Source organism: Rhinatrema bivittatum, chromosome 3 (genome assembly GCF_901001135.1).
Source record: "Rhinatrema bivittatum chromosome 3, aRhiBiv1.1, whole genome shotgun sequence".
In the NCBI taxonomy this organism is placed as follows: domain Eukaryota; kingdom Metazoa; phylum Chordata; class Amphibia; order Gymnophiona; family Rhinatrematidae; genus Rhinatrema; species Rhinatrema bivittatum.
Genome location: NC_042617.1, coordinates 68,241,673 through 68,269,280, shown reverse-complemented (window position 1 = coordinate 68,269,280; position 27,608 = coordinate 68,241,673). Strand labels below are relative to the sequence as shown.

At 42.9% G+C, this 27,608-nt stretch overlaps 1 protein-coding gene across 3 annotated transcripts in view; it reads left to right on the top strand.

The window, feature by feature from the left end:
• PREPL (prolyl endopeptidase like) overlaps positions 1-27,608 on the top strand; it is a 125,527-nt gene that overhangs the window by 19,436 nt on the left and 78,483 nt on the right. For all 3 annotated transcript variants that reach the window (XM_029593340.1, XM_029593341.1, XM_029593339.1), the window contains exons 2-7: positions 2,627-2,755; positions 7,128-7,194; positions 14,902-15,111; positions 15,407-15,530; positions 16,916-17,132; positions 26,908-27,096. In XM_029593340.1, the coding sequence (XP_029449200.1) occupies positions 2,627-2,755; positions 7,128-7,194; positions 14,902-15,111; positions 15,407-15,530; positions 16,916-17,132; positions 26,908-27,096 (936 nt within the window). The remainder of the gene's footprint in view (positions 1-2,626; positions 2,756-7,127; positions 7,195-14,901; positions 15,112-15,406; positions 15,531-16,915; positions 17,133-26,907; positions 27,097-27,608) is intronic.

The following is a 27,608-nucleotide window of genomic DNA, read 5'->3' as shown; positions in this document are numbered from 1 at the left end:
ACTTTCAGCTTTAGCTTGAACTGTAAGAAGAAACCGAAGTATTCAATAGAATCTTTCTTGCAGAAATATTTCTTTTTGTTCAGGGTAGAGAGCTAGTGCTAAGCAATTTCTAGACTACCTGAACTATTACACTATGCAACAGCAGAGGCTTTATAGTGTTTTAGAGTAGAGCTGTGTAGTGGGCGGAAGGATGGGGGGTTTTGCCTTGTAGTCTGGATCACACAAACACACTAACAGGCCGATATAGTACAGTGTGCTCCGGCTTTACCCCTTATTCAGTAAGGGGTAATAGCGCGTCAAACGCGCATCCAACCCCCCTGAAACTAATAGCGCCTGCAACATGCAAATGCATGTTGATGGCCCTATTAGTTATTCCCGCGCGATTCAGTAAGTAAAAGGTAGGTGTTAATTTCTGCCGGCACTGGGAAAGTGCCGGCTTTTCTGTACACCCTCAGACTTAATATCATGGCGATATTAAGGCGGAGGTCCCAAAAGTTAAAAATAATTAAAAATTAAAAAACAAAAATGTAAAATCGGCCCGCGACTCGGAAACCGGAAGCTCAATTTTGCCGGCGTCCGGTTTCTGAACCCGTGGCTGTCAGCGGGTCTGAGAACCGACGCCAGCAAAATTGAGCGTCGGCTGTCAAACTCACTGACAGCCGCCACTCCTGTCAGAAAAGAGGCGCTAGGGAGGCGCTAGTGTCCCTAGCGCCTCTTTTTACCGTGGGCCCTCATTTGCATGCGGGCTGATACTAAATCGCGTGCACAGGAAAGTGGCCTGTGCGCGCGCCAACAGTCAACTTTTACTGTATCGGCCTGTTAGAAAATAACACCTGACTATGGCTTACCTGGAAATATGAAAAGCTATATTTTGTGTATAATATATGCACAAAGATGCTTAAAAGATGTCTGGGACACAAAATAGGTTGTATATCAGCCCAATAAGCAAGGGTAAAAATTATTCCCCAACTAATAGGGAAAATTATATGTACAAGGGCCTAACAGAAAGCTGTCAGTTTCCTGGTTGAGTGCCCCTGTTAGCTCTCCAGTCAGTGAATCAGCAAAGCAAGGGGGGTTTCTGTTGATGGGCTGTACAGTTCTCAGTATTATTGATCTTTGCCAAGTTAGTCATGCTAATCTGTAGCTCTTAGCAGGAATCTATAGGTCTTACCATGTGCTGGGGTTATGTCTCTTTGGGTGGGACATGCACTGTTCAAGTTTTTTTGTTTCCCTGCTCTCCTGAAATATTGCCAGACTAACTGATAAGAGAAACTACCGCGTGTGTACTCTGAAATGGTGGATGTCTTGTGGTTTATTCACTACCTCTAATCGTTATTTTGTACAGACCTTTTCGCTCTCACATATGTAACTGTTAGCCTTGCACGTTATCTAAACCTGAACACATTATGCTGGACACCCAGGATAATAACCAAAAATCATCAGAAGTCTCGTCAATGTAAAATAAAAGCAAAACACTACTGTTAAATCACTATGAAGGGGCCTGTTACTGTGTGCAGTGTATATTATGTCTATAATCCATTACTTAATAAAGAAGTTGCACCATAAACAAACTTGACATATGCCAGGTGTTTTCAGTGTCAGCACTAGCAGAGCTCCTTAGTACTATGCTTCACTGATCAGACTGTTAGAGTCAACTTAGGAAGTTAAGTGGTATTATCTTCTGACTAATGCATGTCTCCTTCTTGTATTCTGTCCCTCTCTGCTTGTGACCTTGAAGTGTTCAGGCTTCAAGTTAGGAGGGCTAGAGGGAAGCTGTAGGCTGCAAAGGGGAGCTATGGGTTTTTGTCTGTGAAGGGAAGGGGGAAGCTGTAGGGGAAGGCTAGCTAACTGCCCAGAATCCTGTCTTTATGCTTTAAGCAATAATGTGTGTCCATTCATTATCTTTTCTGGCAAAATATTCAGTACTTTCCAACAAGCTACATGCTGATCTTGTAAATTATTATTTTTGTTCTCTAGTATCCTCCTCCATTTTACTACATATTTCACCGTTTTGTCAGTACCAACTTCTGATTATTCTAGGGAAAAGGGAGGAGAAGGGAAGTTGTGGGCTGTGAAGCGAGAGCTCTATGTAACACAGTATGTCTAAGTGAACTTAAGTGCAAAGCTGCGTACATTATGAATAAATCCTAACTTTTTTCTATCTCCTAAGGGACTAAATTAGCCCTTTGTGTGCCCAATTGAAATGACTTCTGCAAGAACTGTCCCTTCCTACCTATCACAAGCCATCACTAGACATTTCAGCAAGCATATTTGCACCCTCCTGCTCCTACCCTGATCCCCTGCACTCTGATTCCCAGTCCATTTTCATTGCTTCCCCTCTTCTCCTTTAGTCTGGATGAAGGGAAGACAGCAGCGCTCTTCCTGGCTTTGCATCCGCTGCCGGCCCATATTTACATTTCAGTTCTATGTTCAAAGCCCCCACCCATCCACCTCCCCCCACCCCAAAAAAAAGTGGGCTTTGCGCCATAGGCAACTGACACATTCTCCCGTCCCTACATACAGACCTGTTTTAAATTACTATGGGAAAATGAAATGAGCTGAAGTGAGAAATGATGTAGCAAAAAAAAATGTAATGAATTCTTTTAAATCCAATTTTTTCTACCAGGATGTCCTAAAATCAGAGAGAGCACATTGGGAAAAAGCATCTATCAAGTATGCAGATCTAGCAGCAAAGTTTAGGCAGAAATTAAATGGCATATATGAGAAGTATTCATTCAGCTTGGGCACATCAGAGGTGGGTACAAATTTTAAAATATAAACAACGACTGTTTCTGTTTTATGTGTTACCTAATTTGGTTCAGGCAGAATTTAATGCGGTTACTGAATTGGTTCAATTTGATACACTACTTTGTTTTGTTTTGTTTGTAGTTGAAGTTTGTTTAAAACACTGAAGGTTTTATTTCAAAAAATGTGATCACGCACATTGATAGCAAATATGTCCCATTATTCTCAATGGATTCGATTTACTGTACATGGACAGTGTGATATTGCATTTTCATGAATGGGCCCCTAAATGTTCACTTCAAAAACATAAGATGAAGAAACATGTTCAATCAATTGTATTAATGAGGTATAGAAAAATGATAGGAATCAGGCCTGGTTTTAATCTACTTTGAAGGAGACCACCATGCGTGTAAATCCCCTAATATCTTTTGTGTTTGGTGTCTTAACCACATTAATGGGGGTGGAGCAGCTCCCCTACGACGAGAGACTTCATAGGTTAGGGCTCTTCAGTTTGGAAAAGAGATGACTGAGAGGGTACATGATAGAAGTTTATAGAATAATGAATGGAGTCCAGTGAGTAAATAAAAGGGGACACTCAATGAAAGTAACAACCAGTAGATTTAAAACAGATCACAGAAAGTACTTTTCACTCAACCCACAAGCAGTGGAATCTGCTGTCAGATGACAGAGCCAAGGCAACGAACATAATGAGGTTTAAAAAGAGGTTTAGACAAGTTCCTGGAAGAAAAATCCATAGAATGTTATTAGCCAGGTAGGTTAGGGAAAGCCATCACTATTCCTGGTACTTGTGTCCCAGATTGACCACTGTCAGACTACATTTTGGGCTCAATGGACCTTGGGCAGACCCAGCATGGCATATCTTATGCTCTTATGTAAATTTTCAGTACATGTCAGGGAGTCCTAGGGGATCCTGATAAGAGTTTATTTGTTTTTTAATTCAGGTATGTATACGGACATGCGTGCTCAGAAAACTAAGATCCACTAGTTCTGCATGGAACCTCTTGCATGAGCAATTGTGCCACGATATAGGGACAATATCAGAGGCCTGTTTACTGATGGATTTTCCCTATTTTGTGTCTGTGGGTGAAATGCTTAGTAAATAGAGTTCTTACCCCTACATTTATCAAAATGCTATAAATACAGTGGAAATAGCGCCTGTGTTTAAAAAAAAAAAAAAAAAAGGGATGGGTGTGGTTAGGCTAATTTTCCTGCTTCCGCATCACATAGGTAATTTCCGCAAAGCGCAATACATTTTTCGCTTCATGTGCTGATTAATAAAATTTTTATTGCACTTGCCATTTGGGCGAGAGAGAGAGACTCTGTAGAGAGCAGTATGTCGCTCTACTATTTATACCACTGTAAGGGGAGCACTTTTAACTCGATGTGGGCTTTGGGGGGGAAAGGGGGTTAGGTTTGGGCGGGTGGTTTTACATACACATTAGGAGGTACGAACAGCAAAGCACACATCATTGAAGATTTTCTCTCATTTCAATTGATGAAAGGTACAAGAGGGGTTGATTTGTACAATGCACTCTCTACCTTACTACAGAAGGGGGTATGAACAGCAAAGTACACATCATTGAAGATTTTCTCTCATTTCAATTGATGAAAGGTACAAGAGGGGTTGATTTGTACAATGCACTCTCTACCTAACTACATTAGGGGGTATGAACAGTAAAGTACACATCACTGAAGATTTTCTGTCATTTCATTTGTTTGAAGCTAGGTAGAGAGTGTGTTTGTTTGAAGCTAGGTAGAGAGTGTGTTGTATAAATCAACTCTGCTTGTATCTTTCATCAATTGAAATGACAAAAAATCTTCAGTGATGTTTACTTTGCTGTTCATACCTCCTACTGTGTATGTGAAACCACCCACACAAACCTACTTTCCCCCCCCCCCAAAAAAAAAAGTCCACATCGAGTTAAGTGCCCCCCTATTTACAGTGGTATAAATAGTAGAGTGACATACTGTTCTCTACAGAGTCTCTCTCTCTCTCCCCCCTTGCCCAAACGATAAAAAACTTTCCCAGTAATGTACTTCCGTGGGCACAACCCACAGAAAAAAAGATGTAGTTATTTCTTGTATTAAAACCCAAGTTGCTGTGCGTTACTCTATCACATTTGATCTCAGGAGCTGCTCATTACCATTAACTCCGCCAAACTCCTCCCACTTGCATAGCAAATGTCATATTTGCTTACTAACACTCATTGCACTATTTAACAATTGCGATAGGGCCTTAATGCTAGCTTTAAAGTCATAAAGTGAAATAATAAATGACCCTGTTAGTTTGCAGCAGGCAAAAGAATGCAAACTCAGTCTCCCAAATTAGTGCATTTTCAAACAAACAGGCCAATAAAGAACAGTGCGCTCCGACAGAGCGCACTGTTAGCTGGCATTTCGACGAGTGTTTTCGACGCGCTAGCTTTACCCCTTATTCAGTAAGGGGTAATAGAGTGTCCAAAATGCGCGTCCAACCCCCCCCGAACCTAATAGCGCCCGCAACATGCAAATGCATGTTGATGGCCCTATTAGGTATTCCCACGCGATTCATTAAGTAAAATGTGCAGCCAAGCCACACATTTTACTTTCAGGAATTAGCGCCTACCCAAAGGCGCTAAAAGTTTAAAAAAGTAAAAAAATTTTGAAATAGGCCTGCGGCTCCTGGGTTGAAAACTGGATGCTCAATTTTGCCGGCGTCCAGTTTCCGAATCCGTGGCTGACAGCGGGCTCAAGAACCGACGCTGGCAAAATTGAGCGTCGGCTGTCAAACCCGCTGATAGCCGCTGATAGCAGAAAAGAAAGCGCTATATAGCCACAATGCATTTTCAGGGAAGGGGCCCCACTATCACGGCAACATCCTTTGCGATAGTGGGACCCCCTCCTGTGAAAACAAAATCACAGCTTGATGAATCTAGGAGTAAGTTTGTACCTGAGGCTATGTCTGCTACCTTTTTTTTTTTATGAAGAGGTTAATAAACATGGAAAATGATGAGCCAGTGGATATAGTGTAGTTGGATTTTCTAAAGTACCCTATGAGAGATTCCTGAGAAAAATAAAAAGTTATGGGATAGGAGATACGTGCAAAACTGCAACATGGTCTTATATTCATATCTTTACATCCCACTACTGTCTTGATAACATCCAAGACAGTAGTGGTAAATTTGAACAAGCAGTTTTGCAAAATCTGATCATTTTGTCCATTCTCTACAGTAAGGGCAAGGTTGCTTACTAAGTAAACGTTTTGCTGCATCCCTTAGCTTGGGACTCCCCATATGTAATGGCTAATTCAGCCTGCTTATCAACGGAAAAAGCAAGCTTGCTTACTATAAATGGTGTTTTCTGGAGATAGCAGGATGGCTTAACCATGGCACACTCACCTGCCTCCCTGGTATGGACTGAGGAGACTCACGAGTCAATGCCCGCATGGAAATTCCTGCACATGCTTAGTAGAGCTCAGATGTCTACTGGCTTGGGGAGACAAGTCCATTCAGTGCTGCTGGATGATGTCACCCCAAATGTAATAGCTAATTCAACCGGTAACTACAGAAAATGCCATTTATGTAAATAATCTTGGTGTTACCTGTGTGACCAAGAACCCAGTATCTTTCCACGCCAATTATGTATTGTTTGTTTTATATGAACTAGAAACAATCCTTTGACTTCTATACTTGTGACAGATGTACTGTATTTTGTGTTGTCCTATATAAACCTACCATTATGTCTGTTCTTATGTGATTAAGTTAATAAAAAAAAAAATATATGTGTAGTACTTAAAAACAGAGGACTACCATTTCTGGTTTTCTGTCAAAATATGAAATTGCATCTGATTTTTGGCTCTGGGAATTAACCATTAATATGAAAGAATATGAAAGAATATTATCAAGTCTTCCAACTGTCATTCCCTCATTGATATTATATGTAAAATTCCCTACCAGAGGTTGGTGAGGGGGGGAAAAGAAATCACATTCTTGTTATCTTGCGTCTAGAGACTTTTCATCCATTCGTCTCCAGTCATGGTAGCTTAGATCAGAAACTGTCAGATTTTAGCAAAGGAAAAACTCTCATGCTTAGTGTCTGATCATCCTATTTTATCTAGTAGTATTTGGTCACCATTCATTGAATATTCACAAAACAATATACTGTACTAGCTTTGAGGCCAGCTTAACTATTTTCACTTTATCTGTCCCAGTGAGCTGACAATTTAGTCCTACTGTCCTGTAGTCTTCTTGAGAAACTCTTATTTCTATCCTTCACAAGTGTGACACCTATGTTAGTAATTTAGAATTGTGTTACTATCTTATAAACATTTATATACATAACTGAATTAAGTATTGCAAATATTTCTATTTGGAATTTGGCAGATAGCACTTGGTGATTCTATATACTTTGAAGAAGATGGCTGTATATTTCGCTTACGATCAAAGGATGGTAAGCTCTCTTTTAACTTGTTTTCTTATTTAAATATATTGACATACTGTTGTGTTCATACGTTTACATATCCCTGGCAGAATTTGTAAGATGTGTAGCAATTTAAGAAAACATGAGTGATCAGACAAAACACGTCTATTATTGTTTGTTTCAAATTCTGCTATTCTTTGATGCATAACAGTTTAGTCATTAAACAGACCTTAGAAATAATAAAATGGTCCTGTTCAAAAGTTTGCATACCCTTAGTTCTTAATATCATGTACTGCCCCCTTTTTGCCTCAGTGATGGCTTGCAGTCTTTTGTGATAGCTGTGAATGAGGCCCTTTATTTTCTCATGTGGTAAAGCTGCTCATTCCTCTTGGCAAAAAGCTTCCAGATCCTGTAAACTCTTTGGTTGTCTAGCATGAACTGCATATTTGAGTTCTCCCCAAAGTGGCTCAATGATGTTGAGGTCAGGAGACTGTGATGGCCACTCCAGAACCTTCACTTTCTTCTGTGCAGCCACTGAAGGGTTTACTTGGCCTTATGTTTCAGATCATTGTCATGTTGGAAAGTCCAAGTGTGCCCCATATGCAGCTTCCTGGCTGATGAATACAAATTCTCCTCCAATATTTTCTGATAAGATACAGCATTCATCTTGCCATAAATTTTGACTAAATTCCCTGTGCTGCTGTAGCTCACACACCTCCAAAATAGCAGAGATCCACCTCCATGCTTCACAGTAGGAATGGTGTGTTTCTCTTCATAGCATTTATGGTTGGACCATAAAGATCAATTTTGGTCTCATCACTACAAATTATTTTGTTCCAGAAGTTTTGAGGCTTTTCTATGTGTTTGGCATATTGTAAGTAGGCTGTTTTGTTATGTTTGTGTAGCAATGTCTTATTTCTGGCAATTCTACTATGCAGTCCATTATTGTTAAAGGATCTCCTTATTGTGCATGCTGAAACGCCCACACCACTTTGTTTCAAAGAAGCCTGTATTTCAGTAGAAGTTGCTTGTGGGTGTTTCTTTGCATCCTGACAAATTTTCCTGGCAGTTGTGTCTGAAATCTTTCTTGGTCTGGCTTGGTATTAACAGAACCCATAATTTTCCACTTCTTGATCAGAGTTTGAACACCACTAATTGGCATTTTTAAATCTTTGGATATGTTTTTATATCCTTTTCCTGATTTATAAAGTTGAACTACTTTTGCTTGCAGATCCTTTGACAGTTTTTTGCTTTCCCCATGCTTCAGTAACCACCAAAGTCAGTGCAGCCCTGGATGAAATGCACAAGGGTTTCTCAAGAGCTAAGAAACTCCTTGACTATTTATACAGAGACACTAATTACTATCAAACAAGGCACAGGTGTGGATATCTACCTTTCATTGCCATCTCAACATGTGTGTGTCAACTTGAGTGTATATTATCAGTCCAAACATTCAAAGGTATATAAAACTTTTGAACAGGACCATTTTATTATTTCCTTTATTGCTATCTATTTATTTAGATTTTTTATATACCGGCATTCATGAACAGGTCACATCATGCCGGTTTACATAGAAACAAGGGGTGCATCGAACAGTAGAACTAGTGCAAGGGGGAAGCAGTTACAAAAAACCAGGGGTAGAATAACTGGGAGAAAGAGAAAAAAGGAACAGTGAGGAGTAGGAAAGAACTGTAAGGGGTTAAGATAAATAACTTAATAATTATTTACAGTACTAGATGGAAACATTGTTAAAGGAAATGGAGGTGGTTATGAGTTGTCCGGGAAGGCTTGTTTGAAAAGCCAGGCCTTCAATCTTTTACGGAAAGTTGGTAGGCAGGGTTCTAAGCACAGATTCGTGGGCATGGAGTTCCAAAGTGAGAGTCCGGCTGTCGAGAATGCCCAATCTCTTGCCATTGTGTGCCGGGTGGATTTTGTGTTCGGTACCTGGAGGGATCCTCGGTGGACTTCTCTGATTGGTCTGTTTAATGATTGTGCTATTCTGAGATGCATAATAGGTGGTGAACCTGGTCAAGAGCAGTCTTCAGCCATCAAGAGTATCTCAGTATTTAGTTCGACACGAAGCATGACAGGATTTTCTTGCCGGGAGCTCATATTCAGAAGTTGATGGCTCATGTGCGTCTGTTGCTGAACACTATACGTCCGACATTGTAGTCCTATCGTCAGGTACTCTGTTTGATGGCAGCAACCCTGGAAGTGGTGCCATGGGCAAGGGCATATATGTGTCCTCTTCAGCGTGCCCTGATGTCTTGTTGGAGCCCACAGTCTTAGGACTATTCAATTCAGCTCCACCTGCCAATGGAGATCTGCTCTCAACTACAGTGGGGTGGTTACAAGTGGATCATCTAACCCGAAAATCACCGGACTGGTTAGTACTCACAACAGATGCAAGCATCCAAGGTTGGGGAGATCACTGTCAGGAACTGACAGCGCAAGGGCACTGGAGTGCAGAAGAGTCTCTCTGGAACATCAGTCGACTGGAAGCCCAGGTGGTCCAGTTGGCATGCTTACAGTTCAGCGGCAGGCTGTAGAGTCGAGCAGTCTGGATAACATTGAACAGTGCAACAACAGTGGCTTACATCAATCAGCAGAGAGGAACCAAGAGGCAGCAAGTGTCACAGAAGGTAGACCAACATGGAATGGGTGGAAGTGCATTTTCAGGAGAACTCGACCTCACACACTGCAGAAAATGTCAATGTAAGAGCAGACTTTCTCAGCAGGGAGAGTCTGGACCCAGGAGAATAGGTATTGTCGGACGAGGTGTTTCAGATGATAGTGGATCGCTGGGGCCTTCTGTTTTTCTAGACCTGCTGGTGACTTTTTTGCTATGCAAAGGTTCTTCGATTCTTCAGTCGCAGGAGAGATCCAAAGTCCTTGGATATCGATGTTCTCGTGCAGGAATGGCTGGAGGACAAGCTGCTGTGTGCCTTTTCCCCATGACCCATGATGGGCAGAATGGTTCGGTTGGTCGAGGGTCACAGAGGGATGGTGCTTTTGGTGGCACCAGATTGGTCCAGGAGACCATTGTATTTATTTATTTATTTAGCATTTTTATATACCGAAATTCATGTAGCAAAAGTTACATATCAATTCGGTTTACATTATAACATTAAACAGGCAAGATGGAGTGCAATTACATCGAACAGAAATGTATGCCATTACATCGTATGCAATTACATCGTATACAATGTATGCAATGTATGCAATTACATTGAACAGAATTGTATGCGGATCTGTGATGACTCCTGTAGACTCTCCCCTCTGGTTTCTGGTGCAGAGGAATCTGTTGCGGCAGGAATCTGTTCTTCACGAAGATCTGATTCAATTTTGTCTTTTGGTATGACCCTTGAGAGGGCTGAGTTGCTGAAATGTGGATATTCTACTGCGATGACTGCCACCTTGCTCCAAGCAAAAAAGTTCTCCATTTCCTTAGCCTATGTGTGAGTTTGACTTGGTGAGAAGACTGAGGTGTTTTTCCTCATTCGGTTAAGATCCTGATCAATTTGGAGTTTTTGCAGGATGGATTGAATAAAGGGTTGGCCCTTAAGTAGTGGCCCTTGCCTGGTTCAGGTGCATGGTGAATCCTAATCAGCTTATCCAGATGTGACCTGTTTCTTGAAAGGAGTGAAACATCTTCACCCTCCCTTGCGGTTACCGGTGCCCTTGTGGAGACTTAATCTAGTTTTGGATTTCTTGGCGGGCCCTATGTTTCGACCAATGTGTAGCCTTTCTTTGTGATTACTGACCTTGAAAATGGTGTTTCTTGTGGCAATTTGTTCTGTGTGTCGAATATCTGAGCTTCAGGCCTTGTCTTGCCAGGAGCTATTCCTTTGGGTGACTCCAGGGGCAATACAGCTGCATACTGTTTTTTCCTTTTTGCCAAAAGTGGTCTCATATTTTCACTTGAATCAGTCCATTTCCCTGCCATCGCTGGATAGGGAAAGAGATGTGGAGGAATATCGCCTGTTGCGACCCTTGGATGTCAAGAGACATATCATGAGGTATCTGGAGGTTTCTAAACCTTTCCGCAAGACAGATCACCTGTTTGTCCTTCACGGTGGAGGTAAACAGGGTGAGCCAGCTTCTTAGGCTACAATAGCTCGCTGGATTAAGGAGGTAGCCACAGCCACGTATGTGGATGCTCAAAAGCTGTTACTTAGGTTAAGGTTCATTCCACTAGGGCTCAGGCAGTGTCATGGGTGGAGAATAGATTGTTATCTCCGATCAACATGTGCCGAGCTGCGACATGGTCCTCCTTACACAACTTTTCCAGGTATTATCGTCTGGATGAGTAGGCCTGGAGGATGCAGCTTTTGCACATGCTGTTTTGACAGGATCGCGGGCAGCCTCCTGCCCTATTCAGGAGTAGCTTGGGTATATACCTCTGGTCCTGAATTCATCTGTCTGGGTGCTAGGAAATGAGAAATTAGTACTTACCTGATCATTTCCTTTTCCTTAAACCAGATAGATGAATTCAGCTCCCTGCCTTTGGTTGCCAAACAATTGTGGTATGGTCCTCCTGCGTGGCTATGTGTTCCAGGAGTTACTGGTACGTGTTAGTCCAGTCCCTAGGCTAGTGTTAATGCATTCGTTGTCTGAGCTCAGTGTTTCCTGTTGGCTGAGTGCTGAAATGGTTATCTGTTATTAATCAGGTTTTTGCTAGTCTGTCCACAGTTGGCTTTTGAAGAGAATTCTGGCAGGCTGATGTTACTGCAGGAGTGTATATATACTGTGATGTCAGCTTTGCTCAGTCTCCATCTGCTGGTAGAGGTGCATAACCCACTGGTCCTGAATTCATCTGTCTAGTTTAAGGAAAAGGAAATTATCAGGTAAGTAGTAATTTCTCCTTCATCATTTTACACCCTCACAGGCCGATGCAATAAAGTGCATTCAGCTGAACTAACAATTTTACCCACATCTAAACACACTTTTTGTGCAGGTAATCATTACTTCTGATGTAGGAAGGAGTTTTACCTGCACAAAATGTGTGTTTAAAAATGTATACTCGGCTTAGCGCCTTCACATGGAAATTCCATGCAAAAGAAGGCATTAAGCATTCCCTCCCAATGCACAGAAGTGCGCTGTCTGAGCGCACATTTTCTTAACACTAGAAACTTTACTCCTGGTCAGAGATGGAGAAAAGCTTCTAACTCCTGGATCCGCCATCAGGGCTCTTCCCTGTCCCCCAAATCCACAAGGACAAATAATAATGGCTTGACAATGCATTTATTTTTTAAGCCTAACTGCCACTAGATAGCTCAATAAATTAGGAGCACAACAAAAGATTATGCTCCTAAGTTAGAGGCTCAACAAAAAATGCTACCGCACGCTCTCTCCAGTTCACCCCCTCCCCCAAGTTAAAATGTGCGTTCATCCTCTGCTGAACACGCGATTTAATGGGGGTCACGGTATGAAACTCCGGGGAGGGTGACACAGAACCAATAACAAAAAATATTTCTTCACAGAGAGGGTGGTGCATGTCTGGAATGCCTTCCCAGAAGAGGTGATGAAAACGAGAACAGTTAATTAATTCAGAAGAGCATAGGACAAACATTGCGGATCTCTAAAGACTTAAGGCATGGTATAACATGTCTGCATGGGAATAACTTATATGGAGCGGCAGTTACTACTCTTAACAGAACGCATTGAGGTAACCTGCATGGAGCAGCAGTTACTACCATAAGCAAATTGTTGGGCAGACTGGATGGACTAGTTGGTCCTTATCTCTTTATCTGCTATCATTACTATTTTAACTCCTGATGCGTTAGCATAGCATTAGCTTTCTGCATCAGGGGTTTTCAAAAACATTTAACCTATGCATTAAGAGTCTGTGCACTGAATTTCAGAACACAGTTTCAGCACACAAGTTATTGCACCGGCCTGTCAGTTTTCAAATTACTGTACTAGGTTTCTCTGTAGAGTATTATTCGGATGATATAAAAATGTATTCTTGCCAAAAGAATTCTAAGTTACAAAAACATTACAGAGGGGTGGCCATGTTAGTCTGAGGAGCAAACATGTCAACAAGGCTGGTGGTATCTTATAGACCAGTATTTCTCAACCACCATTCTGCATGCTGGCACCTGTCCCCCGACAGCATTACTGCCAGTCAGCAGAGCAACAGGGATTGCAGGAGGACGGGCAGAAAACCAACTCTGCAACTGCACACACTGCACTGTTTCCTGCAGCACAGCCAGCAGAGATTCTTCCTACCTTCAACCTCCTCCAGCCCTCCCCTCGAATCTTTTTTTTTTCCCCTATGGGGGGACCTGTCCTAAGGTGCCGTCTCTGTGAGTGGAGTAGCTGCGGCTGAATATCAGTGAGCTAGCGTAAGACTGAATCAGCATCTGCTTCGCCTTAGAGCCTGTGTTTGTCCCAACATTACTCCCAGGCCCCACCTTCCTTACGGGAGGTGGGGTCTGGGAGCAGGCAGACAGTGACTCAGTCCCATGCAGGCTCGTTAAAATTCAGCTCTCTGTACTGGGACCAACTGGAAAACAATAGGCATAAGGAGGTGTTAATGATAGTAGTGGTATTGGCTGGCAGCGGGATAGTGAAGGATTTATTTATTTATGTATTTAATTTTTCGCATGGTTGACTAGTGGCTGGTCGGGAGGGAGAACCAGGGAAGATTTTTTTTTTTTTTTTTTGGAGGACAATACCATTGGATGACTGGGAGGAGGCAAAGGGCCTTTTTTTTTTTTTTCTTTATAAGAGCAACTTTGTTTTCTAAAAAAAATATATATATATATAATATAATGCTACAATAATTTTTAATATCACCCTATCTAAGATAGAGTGAATATATAAAAAAAACAAAAAACGTTTTGTTAATTGATAATTTTTTTCAATTGAGTATTTATCATTATTGTTTTACATTTTTTACCTATCCAGATTTACACTGGTATATTTGAAAGGTGGCTACGTCAAATTTATCACATCTATCTGCAGGCAAGCGATAAGCCCTGCTATCCTGGAGTAAGCTTTGTGATTTACTTTCCTGTTTAGTACCCACCTTTGGTTGGTTCACACTCCCATAAATTGCAATCATAATTTTTGATCATACGTTCTATACTTACACTTAGTTAACTTCTCTGTTTTCAGATCATATGATCTATACTCACAGTTAGTTAACCACTCTGTTTCCAAACCGTAATTAATAATACGATTCAACCTCAGATACTGATGTATGCACCTCACTATTTGTCCTTTTCTGTCTTCGTATATACTATTCTGTCTTTTGTATACCATTATGTTTGTCACAAATTACAGGGCCTCAATTTTTTAGATTGCATATTTTTATGTTTTTTGTTGATTTATGTTCAATTTTTCTGGTGTCCCTGTATGTGTTTTTAATTGTAATATGTTTGGTTTTAGTTGCCCCTGAGGCAGCTCTAGATTATAGAGCGAAACTCGTCCAGAGTCGGGCTAATTGCGAATAAAGGGCATTTCATACACCGATCTCCATTTCTTCTTTGCTACACATGCAAATGACTGGGAAACACTGATTAGACTCGCACATTTATTGAGGTATTAGTTTTTCTAGGACAAGCGTCCATCTCACAAAGTGGACTCTTGTCCTGGAAAGCTTATTATGTCTCAATAAATCTGTGAGTCTATAAGGTTGCCACCAAGCCGCTGTCATTTTTCAGGCCACATTATGTATGCTAATTTATAGTGCTTGCTTTGTTATAGTTTCACACTTTATTTTTCTTTTAGTTCTAGGACAAGAAAACGCTGAGCTTTTACTCTGCCCAGAAAGGCTTTGCTTTCCAGATGCCACTGTTCAACGCATCAGAATATCCCCAAATCAGAAATACTTGGCTGCCAGCTTCAGAAGCTCTGCTTGTGAAGAGTCTACTTGTGTGGTGGTAAAACTTGAGGAGCTGCCAGATGTGAAACACATTATACCAGATGTGTTTAGTTTTGGTGAGAACACCACAATATTGCACTTATGCGAATAGTGTTGTAATAATTAATACTCAGTTTCTGCCATTCATCCATCAAAGCTCTGTAATAGTCCAGGTCCATTCTTAGTCGTATTGCTGAATAAAAATTTCCCTTTTAGCTGATGTTTCTCTCAGTTGTTTTCTGGATCCTGAATGACATTAAACCTATTGAGTAGGAGGCTTTGCTGGAGGGCAGTATAACCTCTGCTCAGATTTGAACACTTATAGCGGCTTTTCTGATCTTTAGCAGTTCACTGGCCCTTTCCTGTTTTCAGAGTGGGCTACAGCTGATGTTTTGTTTTACACCTGTCAGAAGAATCTGGGCTGTCGGCATGTTTTTTTGTCTGACTTCAGTAAAGAAAGATACACCAAACTGGTTTATGCAGAGCAAGACCCAAGGTAATAACATTGATCTACATATAATTAAACTGTTTCTTTTAAATTTTAAAGGGGGGGTGTGTGTGCACATATATACAAGTTCCTTCTACTTTATGTGTACAGTAAACAATACTTAGCTAGACTAAGGGGCGGATTTTAAAACAATACGTGCGCCGGTACTTTTGTTCGCGCCACCGGCGCGAACAAAAGTACACCAGATATTATAAGATACGCGCATAGCCGCGCGTATCTTATAAAATCCGGGGTCGGCGCGCACAAGGGGGTGCACATTTGTGCAACCTGCGCGCGCCGAGCCCAGCATGGCCTGCCTGTTCCCTCCGAGGCCGCTCCGATTTCGGAGCGGCCTCGGAGGGAACTTTTCTTCGCCCTCCCCCCACCTTCCCCTCCCTTCCCCTACCTTCCCCTCCCTCCCGGCCCTATCTAAACCCCCCCTTACCTTTGTCGGCAAAGTAGCAGGCGTAACTTTGCGCGCGTCGCCAGCAGCCCCGCTCCGTCCTCCGGTCCTGGGGGCGTCGTCCAGAGGCCTCGACCACGCCCCCGGGCCGGCGCCACGCCCCCGAAACGCTGTGTCGTTTCGGGAACGCCCCCGGACACGCCCCCTCCCTCCCCGTTTCGAAAGCCCCAGGACTTACGCGCACCAGCGGCCTATGCAAAATAGGCGCGCAGGGGTTTTAAAATCCGCCCCTAAGAGCGAATTTTCAAAGGAGTTGTGCGCATAAAAGTAGCATATATCATAGCAATTTTCAAAAGCCCATTTACGCACCTAAAACCTTTTGAAAATTCAGCCCTTTGGAGTGAATTTTCAAAGGAGTTATGCGCGTAAAACCTTTTTGAAAAATACTACCAAAGCCACTAGTTGATTCCAGTATGCACGCGTTTTACAGATTTAGAAAAATAAAAAGAGGGGCGATATGGTGAGCCACTGGCAATGTTGCATGCTTTTAAGCAAGAGACCCAAGTTGCTTATTGGGATGCCATGAAGGCAGCATCCACAGCTGCTGTGGGAGGGAATCTCTACCATCAAACAACATCAAAATTTGCTAATGGGATTCAGGCCACATGCATAGGATGTTCTGAAGGGAGCCATGATCTTAATGCAAGGCTTTATCATGTTAGGATAGTGGGTATATAGAAGCACAGAATCATTTGTACTTTCCTTATATAGTAATGCCTGCCCTTGCCTCAGATGGTATGTGCTTGTTACGTTTTAGACTAGCAGCAAGTGTGAATTGTTAAATTAGTGACCGTCTGGAATTTAGATTTTGTTTTGGGGGGGGGGAAGAGGTTTGTTTGGTTGTCTTGTTTTGTTTTAAACGTAAAGTAACTCATTGGTTGCATGGTGGTATTTTTATTGTTTTGTTTTTGTATTTCTTTTTTACCAATAGATTCTTTGTGGATATATACTGCACAAAGGACAAGCGTTTCTTGACTATCAATTGTAACAGTAAGAGCACCTCGGAGGTGTGGTTGGTTGATTGTAACTGTCCAATTAGTCCACCCATCCTAGTACAACAGCGGACTCCAGGAGTCCTTTACCACGTGGAGCACAGGAATGAGAAGCTGTATATTCTGACTACATGGGGCGAGACCACAGAATACAAGGTCATTTTTCATGTACTGCTGCCTTTCAGAGCAATAACTTTTTTATTTACATATTTTAAAATCCTGAAGCATATTGAAAATAAACTTCTAGTTTTCAGCTAAAGTTACTCATTTCAATTACTCTTTCAGTCATTGAAATTTATTGCAGCCAGATAGCAGCACAAAGAGATTATAATGTCCATGCAATAACTATTAAAACAATTGAGCTGTGCAATTCGTCTGATTCGATGTCAGTAACATCTCAGATAGTATTGACTATCCAGTAGTGTCACCGACAATAAAATATAATATTTCATTTATTTATTTATTTTAAAACTTTTCTATACTGTAGTTAAGTTAATTCACCATCACAACGGTTTACAGAAAGGCACAATAAGAAAAAAAAACCCCAATATATTTGGAATAGATTACAAATTATTCATGTGCCAACATACAGGTCGATACAGTAAAGTGTGCTCCGTCGGAGTGCACTGTCAGCCTGCTCTGGACGCGTGTTTTCCCTTACCCCTTATTCAGTAAGGGGAGGAAAACACGCGGCCCACCCGCGGCACCTAATAGGGCCCTCAACATGCAAATGCATGTTGATGGCCCTATTAGGTATGCGCGCGGGATCCAGTAAGTAAAATGTGCAGCCAAGCCGCACATTTTACTCTAAGAAATTAGCGCCGACCCAAAGGTCGGCGCTAATTTCTTCCGGCGCCAGGAAAGTGCACAGAAAAGCAGTAAAAACTGCTTTTCTGTGCACCCTCCGACTTAATATCATAGCGATATTAAGTCGGAGGTCCCCAAAAGTAAAAAAAAGTAAAAAAATAAAAAAAAATAAAAATTTGAATTCGGCCCGCAGCTGTCGGGCCGAAAACCGGACGCTCAATTTTGCCGGCGTCCGGTTTCCGAGCCCGTGGCTGTCAGCGGGCTCGAGAACCGACGCCGGCAAAATTGAGCGTCGGCTGTCAAACCCGCTGACAGCCGCCGCTCCAGGCCAAAAGGAGGCGCTAGGGACGCGCTAGTGTCCCTAGCGCCTCCTTTCCCTCGTTTGCACCGCGTCGCCTAATTTGCATACTGGATAGCTCGCACCGGCGAAGGGCCGGTGCGTGCGCCGGGAGAGCGGGCGTTCGTCCGCTCTCCCGCGGTTTTACAGTATCGGGCTGTCAGTACGGTAACATATTTTAATAAGAAAAGACTGTGTGTTAATTAAGGCTTATATGTCGGTTGAAAAACTGTCAAGCGGTTCAAATGTAGCGTTAATATGCAATTGGAGATAGAGGAAAAAACTGATTACTTGGTGCATCATTATCTTTCAACTGTTTTCCTCCTCTTTATACAAGCCTTATAAAAAGCTTGTTTAAAAAGCCAGGTTTTCAGACTAGTTTTAAATAGTTTCAAATTTCTCTGCAGCCTTATTTCGAGTGGCATGGAGTTCCATAGAACAGGTCCAGCCAGCGACAGTGCTCTGTCCCTTACCTGAGTGAGGCGTGCTGATTTAACAGAAGGAATAGTTAGTAGAGCTTTATTGGCAGATCTAAGGTTTCTGTGTGGTACATCTAAGGTTTCTGTGTGGTACATTTGAATGAGTACAACAATAAAATAATAAATAGAGCACATCATATTCGAAAACTCATTATACAGAAAATATCATGGGCTTTGGGCTCATGTTTCATTATGTGGAAAAAAAAATTATCAGAGATTTGGTACCACATAGACAACATACCCATTGCCATAGTTTCATCTTCCCCTTGTGTACAGACCAGTCATTTGCAGGCACTGCCGTGTCTGATCAGCAACATTGCTACTCTAGTAATAGTGATACTGTCAGAAAAAGGGTCAAAGGTCCTTTAGGCATAGAAATTGATGCTAGTGTTGGGCTGAGTGTGGTAAGCCTGCTGTGCAAGAACATGCATACTTCAAAGAAAAATGGTGGAAATTCAAGTCCAGCAGTGAAATAGAAGAGGGATTTTTTTCCCATCGATTCATCAGGAAGTGGATGTACTTAAGCAACGTTTGCTGCATGATCAAGTTTATCTTTAGCAAACGTATAGGGGTAGATTTTCAAAGGGTTACACGCGTAACCCCCGAAAACTACCCCAAACCCCCCTGCGCGCGCTGAGCATATCTTGCATAGGCTGCCGGCACGCTCAAAGCCCCGGGACGCCCGTAAGTCCCGGGGCTTTCCTTGGGGGGGGGGGCGGGTCGCGGCCGGCGCGTCATCGGGGGCGTTCCGGGGGCATGGCCGCGGCCTCCAGGCCAGCCCCCGGACTGGACCATGGCGCGCCGGCGGCCAGCCCGGCGCGCAAGTTACGCCTGCCTTGGGCAGGCGTAACTTGTGCAACAAAGGTGGGGGGGGGGTTTAGATAGAGCTGGGGGGGTGGGTTAGGTAGGGGAAGGGAGGGGATGGTGCGGGGGGGGGGGGGGGGGTGGAAGGAAAGTTCCCTCCGAAGCCGCTCCGATTTCGGAGAGGCCGCGGAGGGAACGGAGGCAGGCTGTGCGGCTCGGCGCACGCAGGCTGCCGATTTTGGGCAGCCTTGCGCGCTCCGACCCAGGATTTTAACGGCTACGGGCGTATCTATTGAAATCCGGTATACGTTTGTTTGCGCCTGGTGCGCGAACAAACGTACACGCTCGCGCTTTTTTTTTTTATATGTACCCCACTGTGTTGGGGTACACAGTGGGGTACACAGAAAGACAAGATTCTAAAGAATACATGGCATGATCTGTGGCCTTGTACTATTGTTCTTAGAGAGAGAAAAAGAGGATGAGGTTCAAGTCAAGAGAGGGAAGGCTGATTATAGGGAAACTAATGCATTATGTCCAGGGATTAAGTGACAAGTGTTCCAGCCTTCGGTAAGGATGACAAGAAGTAGATTGAGTATGACGTCAATGTTCTTATGTATGAAACCCTCACTGACTCTTAAACTAAGTGTTTTGAACCCCAAGTTGACAGACAGTGACAACAGTGAAGATGAGAATGTTAAACCAGTTCTGTAAGGGAAAATGACACTGGATGAGGCTATATTCACTGAGTCAACTGATAAAATATTTCTGTTTCAGAAAGTTTATTACCCAGTAGGAAATCATGCAAATATACAGAATAAATTGGGAGTTTCAGTTTTTTATTATTTTAATTTTTCCCAGAAATGTATTGGGATTTATTCTGTCAGGAATAAAAACAGGCGAAAACCATTGGGGAAAAATGTGACCTATTTCTGGGTAATTATCGGAGTTTGTTTTGTTGGACAAAGGCCAGGACAGTAAAAAAAAAACAAAACAAATATTAAGCAGATTCTCCCATTCAGCAGCATCCCTATTTCTACCTCCATTCCCCGCCTAGCATGTCCCTTTCTCACCCCGCTCCCCCGAGAATCGCCCTCTTTCCCCCACCTCCTCCCCATTGCAACGGCATCCCTCCCTCCTTACTGGTGGTGGCTCCAGGCTTCTCCTCTCTCTCCTTCAGCACCGTGCTTACTGAGGCTGCTGAGCTCTGCAGCACTGCACGTCTGCTTTTGTACAGAATTGGGGAGCCTGCCAGGAAATGCTTCTGGTGGTCCTGGCCCACTTCAAATGCCGCATTGGTGACACTAAGCATTAGGTGCCTGGGGGGAGGGGAAGGTGGTACTTGAAATGCCACAGCAGCAGCACTGCCGGCCAGTGCTTTTGTGCAGATGGGGGGAGGGGCAGGATTTGAAACGCTGCAGGTGCTTTGGCCCGCACTGGCTTCCAGCAATTGCTGGCGGTCTTGAGACTCTGTAGCTGCTCTTTAATCAGCCTAAAATTAGGGTGGAAATCTGTTTAAACCAATTGTCACTTTTGGAAAAATCTGGGAATTTATGAGTAAAAATCAGTTTAAATGGTCCCCAACCCTTTTCAGATATAAGGTGGTGTACTGAACTTTAATTTTTTAAAACACAAAATTAATACCTGAAGTGTTAAATGTCATGTTGAATGCAAAATGTGGTAAAAAAAAAAATCAATTTACATATTGCAGCATATTCTATGGAAAGTTATGTTTATCCTTCTTCAACATGTTCTAGATATTCTTTGTTATTTCTTTCTGTTTCTCTGAGTTTGAAAGCATTTTCTCAATCTCAGTGCCACATGACCACCAGTGAGTGCATGTTCTAAGTTCGGGAGCCGGGCAGTCTGCTGCTCATTCTGAAGGTGGGAGCTGAACAGTGGATGAACTGCTGCCTAGAGATGGGCTTAGTGTCTAGAACAGGGGTCGGGAACCCATGGCTCGCGAGCCAGATATGGCTCTTTTGAGGGCTGCATCTGGCTCGCAGACAAGTGTCGCCATACTTCGCGGTTCCCCGCTGACCCAGCTGCTCCCCGGTCCTCCGCCGCCCGGGCTTAAAATGCTGTCAGCCCGGGCGGAACGCGGCAGGACAGCTGGAGTCAGCGGCGTGCTCTCTTCTTCTCCCCCCCCCCCCCGCGTCCCGGAAGAGGAAGTGGAGAGCATCGGGTGCCTGCGCGGGAAGAAGAGACCACACTAGCGTGGTCTCTTCTTCCGCGCAGGCACCCGATGCTCACCACTTCCTCTTCCGGGCCGCGGGGGGGAGGAGAAGAGAGCACGCCGACTGGAGTCATCCGGGTGCCTGCGCGGGAGTCATCGGGTGTCAGCCGGGTGCCAGCGCTGGAGTCATCGGGTGCCTGCGCGGGTCTTCCCGCGCAGGCACCCGATGCTCTCCACTTCCTCTTCCGGGCCGCGGGAAGAAGAGAGCACGCCGGTGACTGCAGCGCGGCTCGGAGGAAAATGAAAATCTTCAACCGCGGCCGATGGGACTCCGCCTTCGCCTCCGCGAGGGCTGAAAATGAAGGAGGTTAGCGTTGGGAGGTGGCTGCAGCTGCTGCCGCTGCGAGTTCCGGGGGGGGGGGGGGGGGAGAGAGAGAGTGAATGAGCGAGCAAGCATGTGTGTTTGAGATCCTGTGTGTGTGAGTGAGAGATTGCATGTATGTGAATGATTGAGAGCCTGTATATGTGAAAGAGAGTATGTCTGTGATTGAGATCCTGCCTGTGAGAGAGAGAGAGAGCATGAATGTAAGTTTACCATTGGGACCCTGTATGTGTAAGTTTGTAATTGAAAACCTGTTTGTTTGAAAGAGTATGTGTGTATGATTGAGATCCTTTGTGTGTGAGAGAGATCATGTGTATGTATGATTAAGAGCCTGTGTGTATAAGTAAGAGAGAGATCATGTGTGTCTGTGTCTGATTGACAGCTGGTTTAGGTGATGGAGCATGTGAGTATGTGATTGAGAGCCTGTGTTTAAATGAGAGAGAGAGACCATGTGTGTCTGTGTGATTGAGAGCTGATTTAGGTGAGGGAGCATGTGAGTATGTGATTGAGAGCCTGTGTTTAAATGAGAGAGAGAGACCATGTGTGTCTGTGTGTGATTGAGAGCTGATTTAGGTGAGGGAGCATGTGAGTATGTGATTGAGAGCCTGTGTTTAAATGAGAGAGAGAGACCATGTGTGTCTGTGTGTGATTGAGAGCTGATTTAGGTGAGGGAGCATGTGAGTATGTGATTGAGAGCCTGTGTGTAAATGAGAGAAAGAGAGGACATGTTTGTAAGCATGTGAATGAGAGTCTGTGTGTGAGAGAAAAAGACAGCATGTATTTATGTGATTGAAAGCCTGTGTGTGTGTAAGCGTGAAAAGATAGACAGCATGTGTGTAAATGTGTAATTAAGTGAGAGAGAAAAAACATTTGTATATGTGAGTGACTGAGAGCATGTGTGTATAGGTGTGTCATTGAGAGCCAGTGTGAGAGAGAGCGCTGGTATGTGACTGAGAGAGGAGAAAGTTCCAAGCAAACCACCCCACCTCCTGCTAATTCAGAACAATCTCAGGACACCTGGATATCAAACGTTCCCAGGTATGCAGAGCAAAAAAATTTTTGTATCCTTATTATTTTTCATTACTGGATCTTTGTGTCTGCTATTTTGAAATATTTTGTTGGTATCTGGAAATGTTTTATATGAGTTTTTAATTATTGGATATTCCACTCATCAGCTGTTTCGAAATATGTTCTTTTTGTTAGTACAGTTTTACTGCTGATGATTTTATATTTCTTGATTTGTTTTATAAGGATGTGTGATGTTTCTTTTTTCCTTTGTTACACTGCATACAGAGACTCTGGCTTGTTGCAGTTTCCAATTCAGTTTTTGTCTGCATGCTTCTTGTTATGCGTTTTGGTCTCTTTATTCTATGTTAGGTGAGGGACAGCACGTGATTCAGGTGAGGTTTTCTGCTGGCGTGTAGTTTCTGTGTAGGACTCTATAGCAGCCTGACTTGGTCCGTTTTCCTAATAGGAGATGTATTGGTGTCTTAAGGCCTGGTGTAATATTTTCAGAGACTTATTGTACTTTAAAAGTGTGATCTTACATAAAATGCACACATTTACTTGTATTTAGTTTTAAACATATTGTATGGCTCTCATGGAATTACATTTTAAAATATGTGGCGTTTATGGCTCTCTCAGCCAAAAAGGTTCCTGACCCCTGGTCTAGAATGTCATTCGTGTCATCTTGATGATGCACAAAGCCTAACAAGACACTGGGTAAAATTGCTAGTTTAAAAAAAAAAAAAAGACTTGTCCAATAATTCTGTTATGGCACCAGCTTCTGATGCTTTTAGGTCACATAAAATTATGCTAATTTGCTGTGAGCTATATAGTGATTACTTTTTATAGCTTCACATTGCTATTTTACTTTGTTTAGTCTTAGGACAAGGAAACACCGAGCTTTTAACTTCAGAAAGCACGGAAAGTCAGCAGCCAATATAGTGGGGAGCCCGACCGGCCTTCCACTGGTGCTGACTTTGCACCTCGGAAGAGACACCTCTCCAGCCCCTTGGGCAGTATGTCTGGGAGAGCAGAGACTGCTAATGGCTCAGGGATTAAAAGACGTAATTAAGAGAGACAGTACATTTTTATTTCAGTTTTCTATAGAGAAACTAGCCTTTATAAGGCTATTGTTTGTGTCCCCCATACCGCCCTCAACCCAATAACCTTTGAACCATTCGTCTTAATTTCATTCATATTTCTGCTGTAGATGTTGGAGCACTGAGTGACCCTTGCTTCGCACTATCCATAGGCCCTTGAATTCCCAACACTTAGAATCTGTTCTTGTTTTTCTTTCATACTGGTTAGTGACTGGTTACTGGCCAACTCCATTTCTTGCCTAGTTTCCTAAAGGGCCTAGTTTCCTAAAGGGTAAAACCATCACTTTAGGAACCTAGTCATAAGTAGAGGCTAAAATTCCTCCAGGACTTACTCTCCTTATACTTCTGCCTCTCCATCTGCTGCCCCCAGTTTTTGGAAAGGGGAATGGCAACAGCTGAAATACATCGCAAACTCATTTTGTCCCTAGCAAGTACAAACACCCCCTCCCCAGTGTAGTATTTTAATTCACTCCCTCACCTCCCCCCCCCCCAATAGGAATACTCCTCTGTCATCCTCCACAGCCTTCTCTCCTCTATGCCCCTCACTGTATCTCTCCCCTCAGAATCTTCCTCACCGCCCATCCGCAGACCTGCCATTTTCTCCTCCCCCTCACTGGCCTCTCCCTCTGTCCTCCTTTCTGCCACTCCCCCTCCCCCAGTTGGGGCTGAACGTGCTTCTGCCAGGCCTGATAGCTAAGGAAATGCATTTGCCCGAGCTAAGTGAGCGAGTGCCTTTTCTAAACCCCTGAGATAAACCATGTGTGGATATCTCTATCAGAGAAGGAAGTGAAGTATGTGCACACACTTTCTTGTTTCATTCTAGTTCAATGAAAGTAACCCTGTAAAAGTTTTGCTGTATTTTAATATATTTGAAATGATTTTTAGAAGTTAATTATGCTGAAAGCTCCCAATTTGACTTTAATATAGTCGTTCAGCATTTTTTTCCAAGTGTGCACAAGGCATGAAATTACAGACCAAATCCTCTTGAGAGCAGTTAGTCTCATGTGTGCAGTCTTGCCTGGTACGAAGAACAACTTGTTTAGAGACTTCTGAGGCTGCAGGCTGCTACCAAATATCCCAAATATTTTGAAAATGCAAGAAAAATGTTTTAACAGTGGTACCCAGCAAACTATTGACATAATCCTTTATTTGCAAGACCAAAGGCCAGCTAAAAGAATCTAGTGCCTGAAAAGTGGAATATAAATCAAATCAATAAATTTATATAACTTCTTACCCCACTGAATATCCACGTAAGTTATCCGGCTAACTCTAGCGGGATAACTTGTCCACTATACAGTCAACTGAATATTGGCGTCTCTTGTGTTTCTTTTCTCATACATCCTCAGCTTGAGTTTCTTTGTGTTATCCCTGGTCATATGCTACAGAGTGCCTCATATGATTTCTCAGGTTTTCTGGTGCTTGTTGGTAAGGATGTTCAGCATAGGCAGAGCTTGGGTTGGTTCTTAGAAGCTTTTAAAGCTGAAGTCCTGTGGGAACGATTTCTTGGTTTGCATGCTGTAAAGTAGGGCTTCCTTTCTTTCACTTAGCTGACTATTATTAAGCCATATAGTAAAGTGCAGTATCCCCCACTCTGAACTTAAATAGCCCAGAAATAAATTTTGGCTGGAATGTTGTTATTGGATAGGATCTGACTGCCAGTACTGTCAAAGTGCAGTAGTTTTGAATGTGAGCAAGAAGCCCCAGCTTTTAACAACTAGTCTTAAAATGTCTTTCTTTTTACGTCCTCTCTGAAGGGCAAATGGAGGCCCAGAAAAGGAGAGAAATGCTTTAAGGCAGGTTTCATATTGGTATCCATGTGCTTTTCAACGTGCCATCTGGCTGCTTTATTTCTTTGACTGCATGAGTCTGTAATACAAATGTTCATCTATTGTCAAAAGGGACTAAATATGTGCCACACACACACAAAACATTAAGAAGGGCATTCCCTTAGAAATGCTATTTTTAAGTCTAGGTATTCTAGAAGGGTGCCAACATCTTCAATACCTGACTGCCCCTGTATTAATGCTAGACACAGATAGTAGACAACTCATGCACTGTTGACATCTTTTACCTTTTTATATATTTTTTGAAGTGTTGCATTGCAATTAAATTCATTGATACCCTCAAAATATCACTACCTTTTTGTATGTAAAGCAGAGTTCTCTCATTACATTAATCCAACATGAGCAGATTTTCCAGCTAACGCATTCAAACCAAATAGCAAAACTGATAGTGACAGCCTCTTACCTGTGGCAGTGAGCATTCCCCGAAGAGCTGGTTTGTGATGCCTGACCCTGCCAGTCTTTCAGCATTTTACAGGAGATCATGAGCAATTCAGCTGTGAAAAACTGCAACATAAAACATAAATGAATCAATGCTTGTGTAAAATTGAAATTTTATTGTCAAGCAGCAAAATGTGAGAGAAACTTAAAATACGCTCAAACACAAGCATGCCTCGTGATTCAACATAGTCCCAGGAAAGATTGTAGCATTTAAAAGGTGACACTGACTTTAAAACTAACCAATCATAGTTCAGGATAGGGCACTCCCCACCTAAATACATTGTCTGAGAACAGCAGTTGAATTTTCCAATCCAAATCCACTGGAAGAGTGTTGGGTTTTTTTGTCTTTTGGGGGGGGGGTTTTGTTGTTTTATACACTTGACTTGCTAATGTTGCAACAGCAATACCGTCTTCTTTGGACAGGTTATTATGAGAAAAGCCATCAAACATATGTATCTGCATGGTTTGTAGCTTCTTGTTTTGTTTTTTTATTGAGATACAAATGTTCATGCTAGTTTTGTAGCTGGAGTCTTTCACTTGTAAATAATTACTCCCTGTGTAGCTCATGAAGGCACCCGTTGGCTCCTGTGGCAAAGAAAACTGGCAACTCGTTTACAGCGTGAAGGAGAAGGCAAAGCTGGTAGACTTGGAAATGATGGGCGATCACTGTGCACTGTTTCTGAAGTACCGCAATCACCTTTACTTTGATGTGCTCTCTCTTACTACTGAATCTGTGAGCCAGTCATTTAAGGTACCTTTTAGATTTTGCATGTTGACTAGCTTATCAACCTTTTGGTAGTATGATGGTTATCCAGTTCTTAAATTTTAACTGAATATTTAAAATTCAGTTAATATGAGGGACCATAGTTAAATAGTAAGGTTATAAAGGCTACTAAAGCCAAAAGGACATCTTTCAAAAACTGGAAGATCCATCCAAATGATAGAAAATAGGAAAGAGCATAAGCAGGGCCAGTGCTTCCAAGCTAGGCGATTGACTAGCAGTGCCAAAAGTTGGGGGCAGTAAAATCCCAACAGTGTGAGATTGAGATGCTGGAGCGCGCTGTGTTGCAACCACTGCCCCTGGGAAGAGGGAGTGCTGGGTGGAGCCTGCAGCAGTACGTAAAGTTTGGGGGCGGAGTGCATGAGCAAAGGTTTGTTTAGGGCGCCAAATACTCTTGCACCTGCCCTGAGTATAAGCACTGGCATGTAAGATGTAGAGCATTAATAAGGCAAGCCGAAAAAGCATGTGAAAAGAAGTTTGCC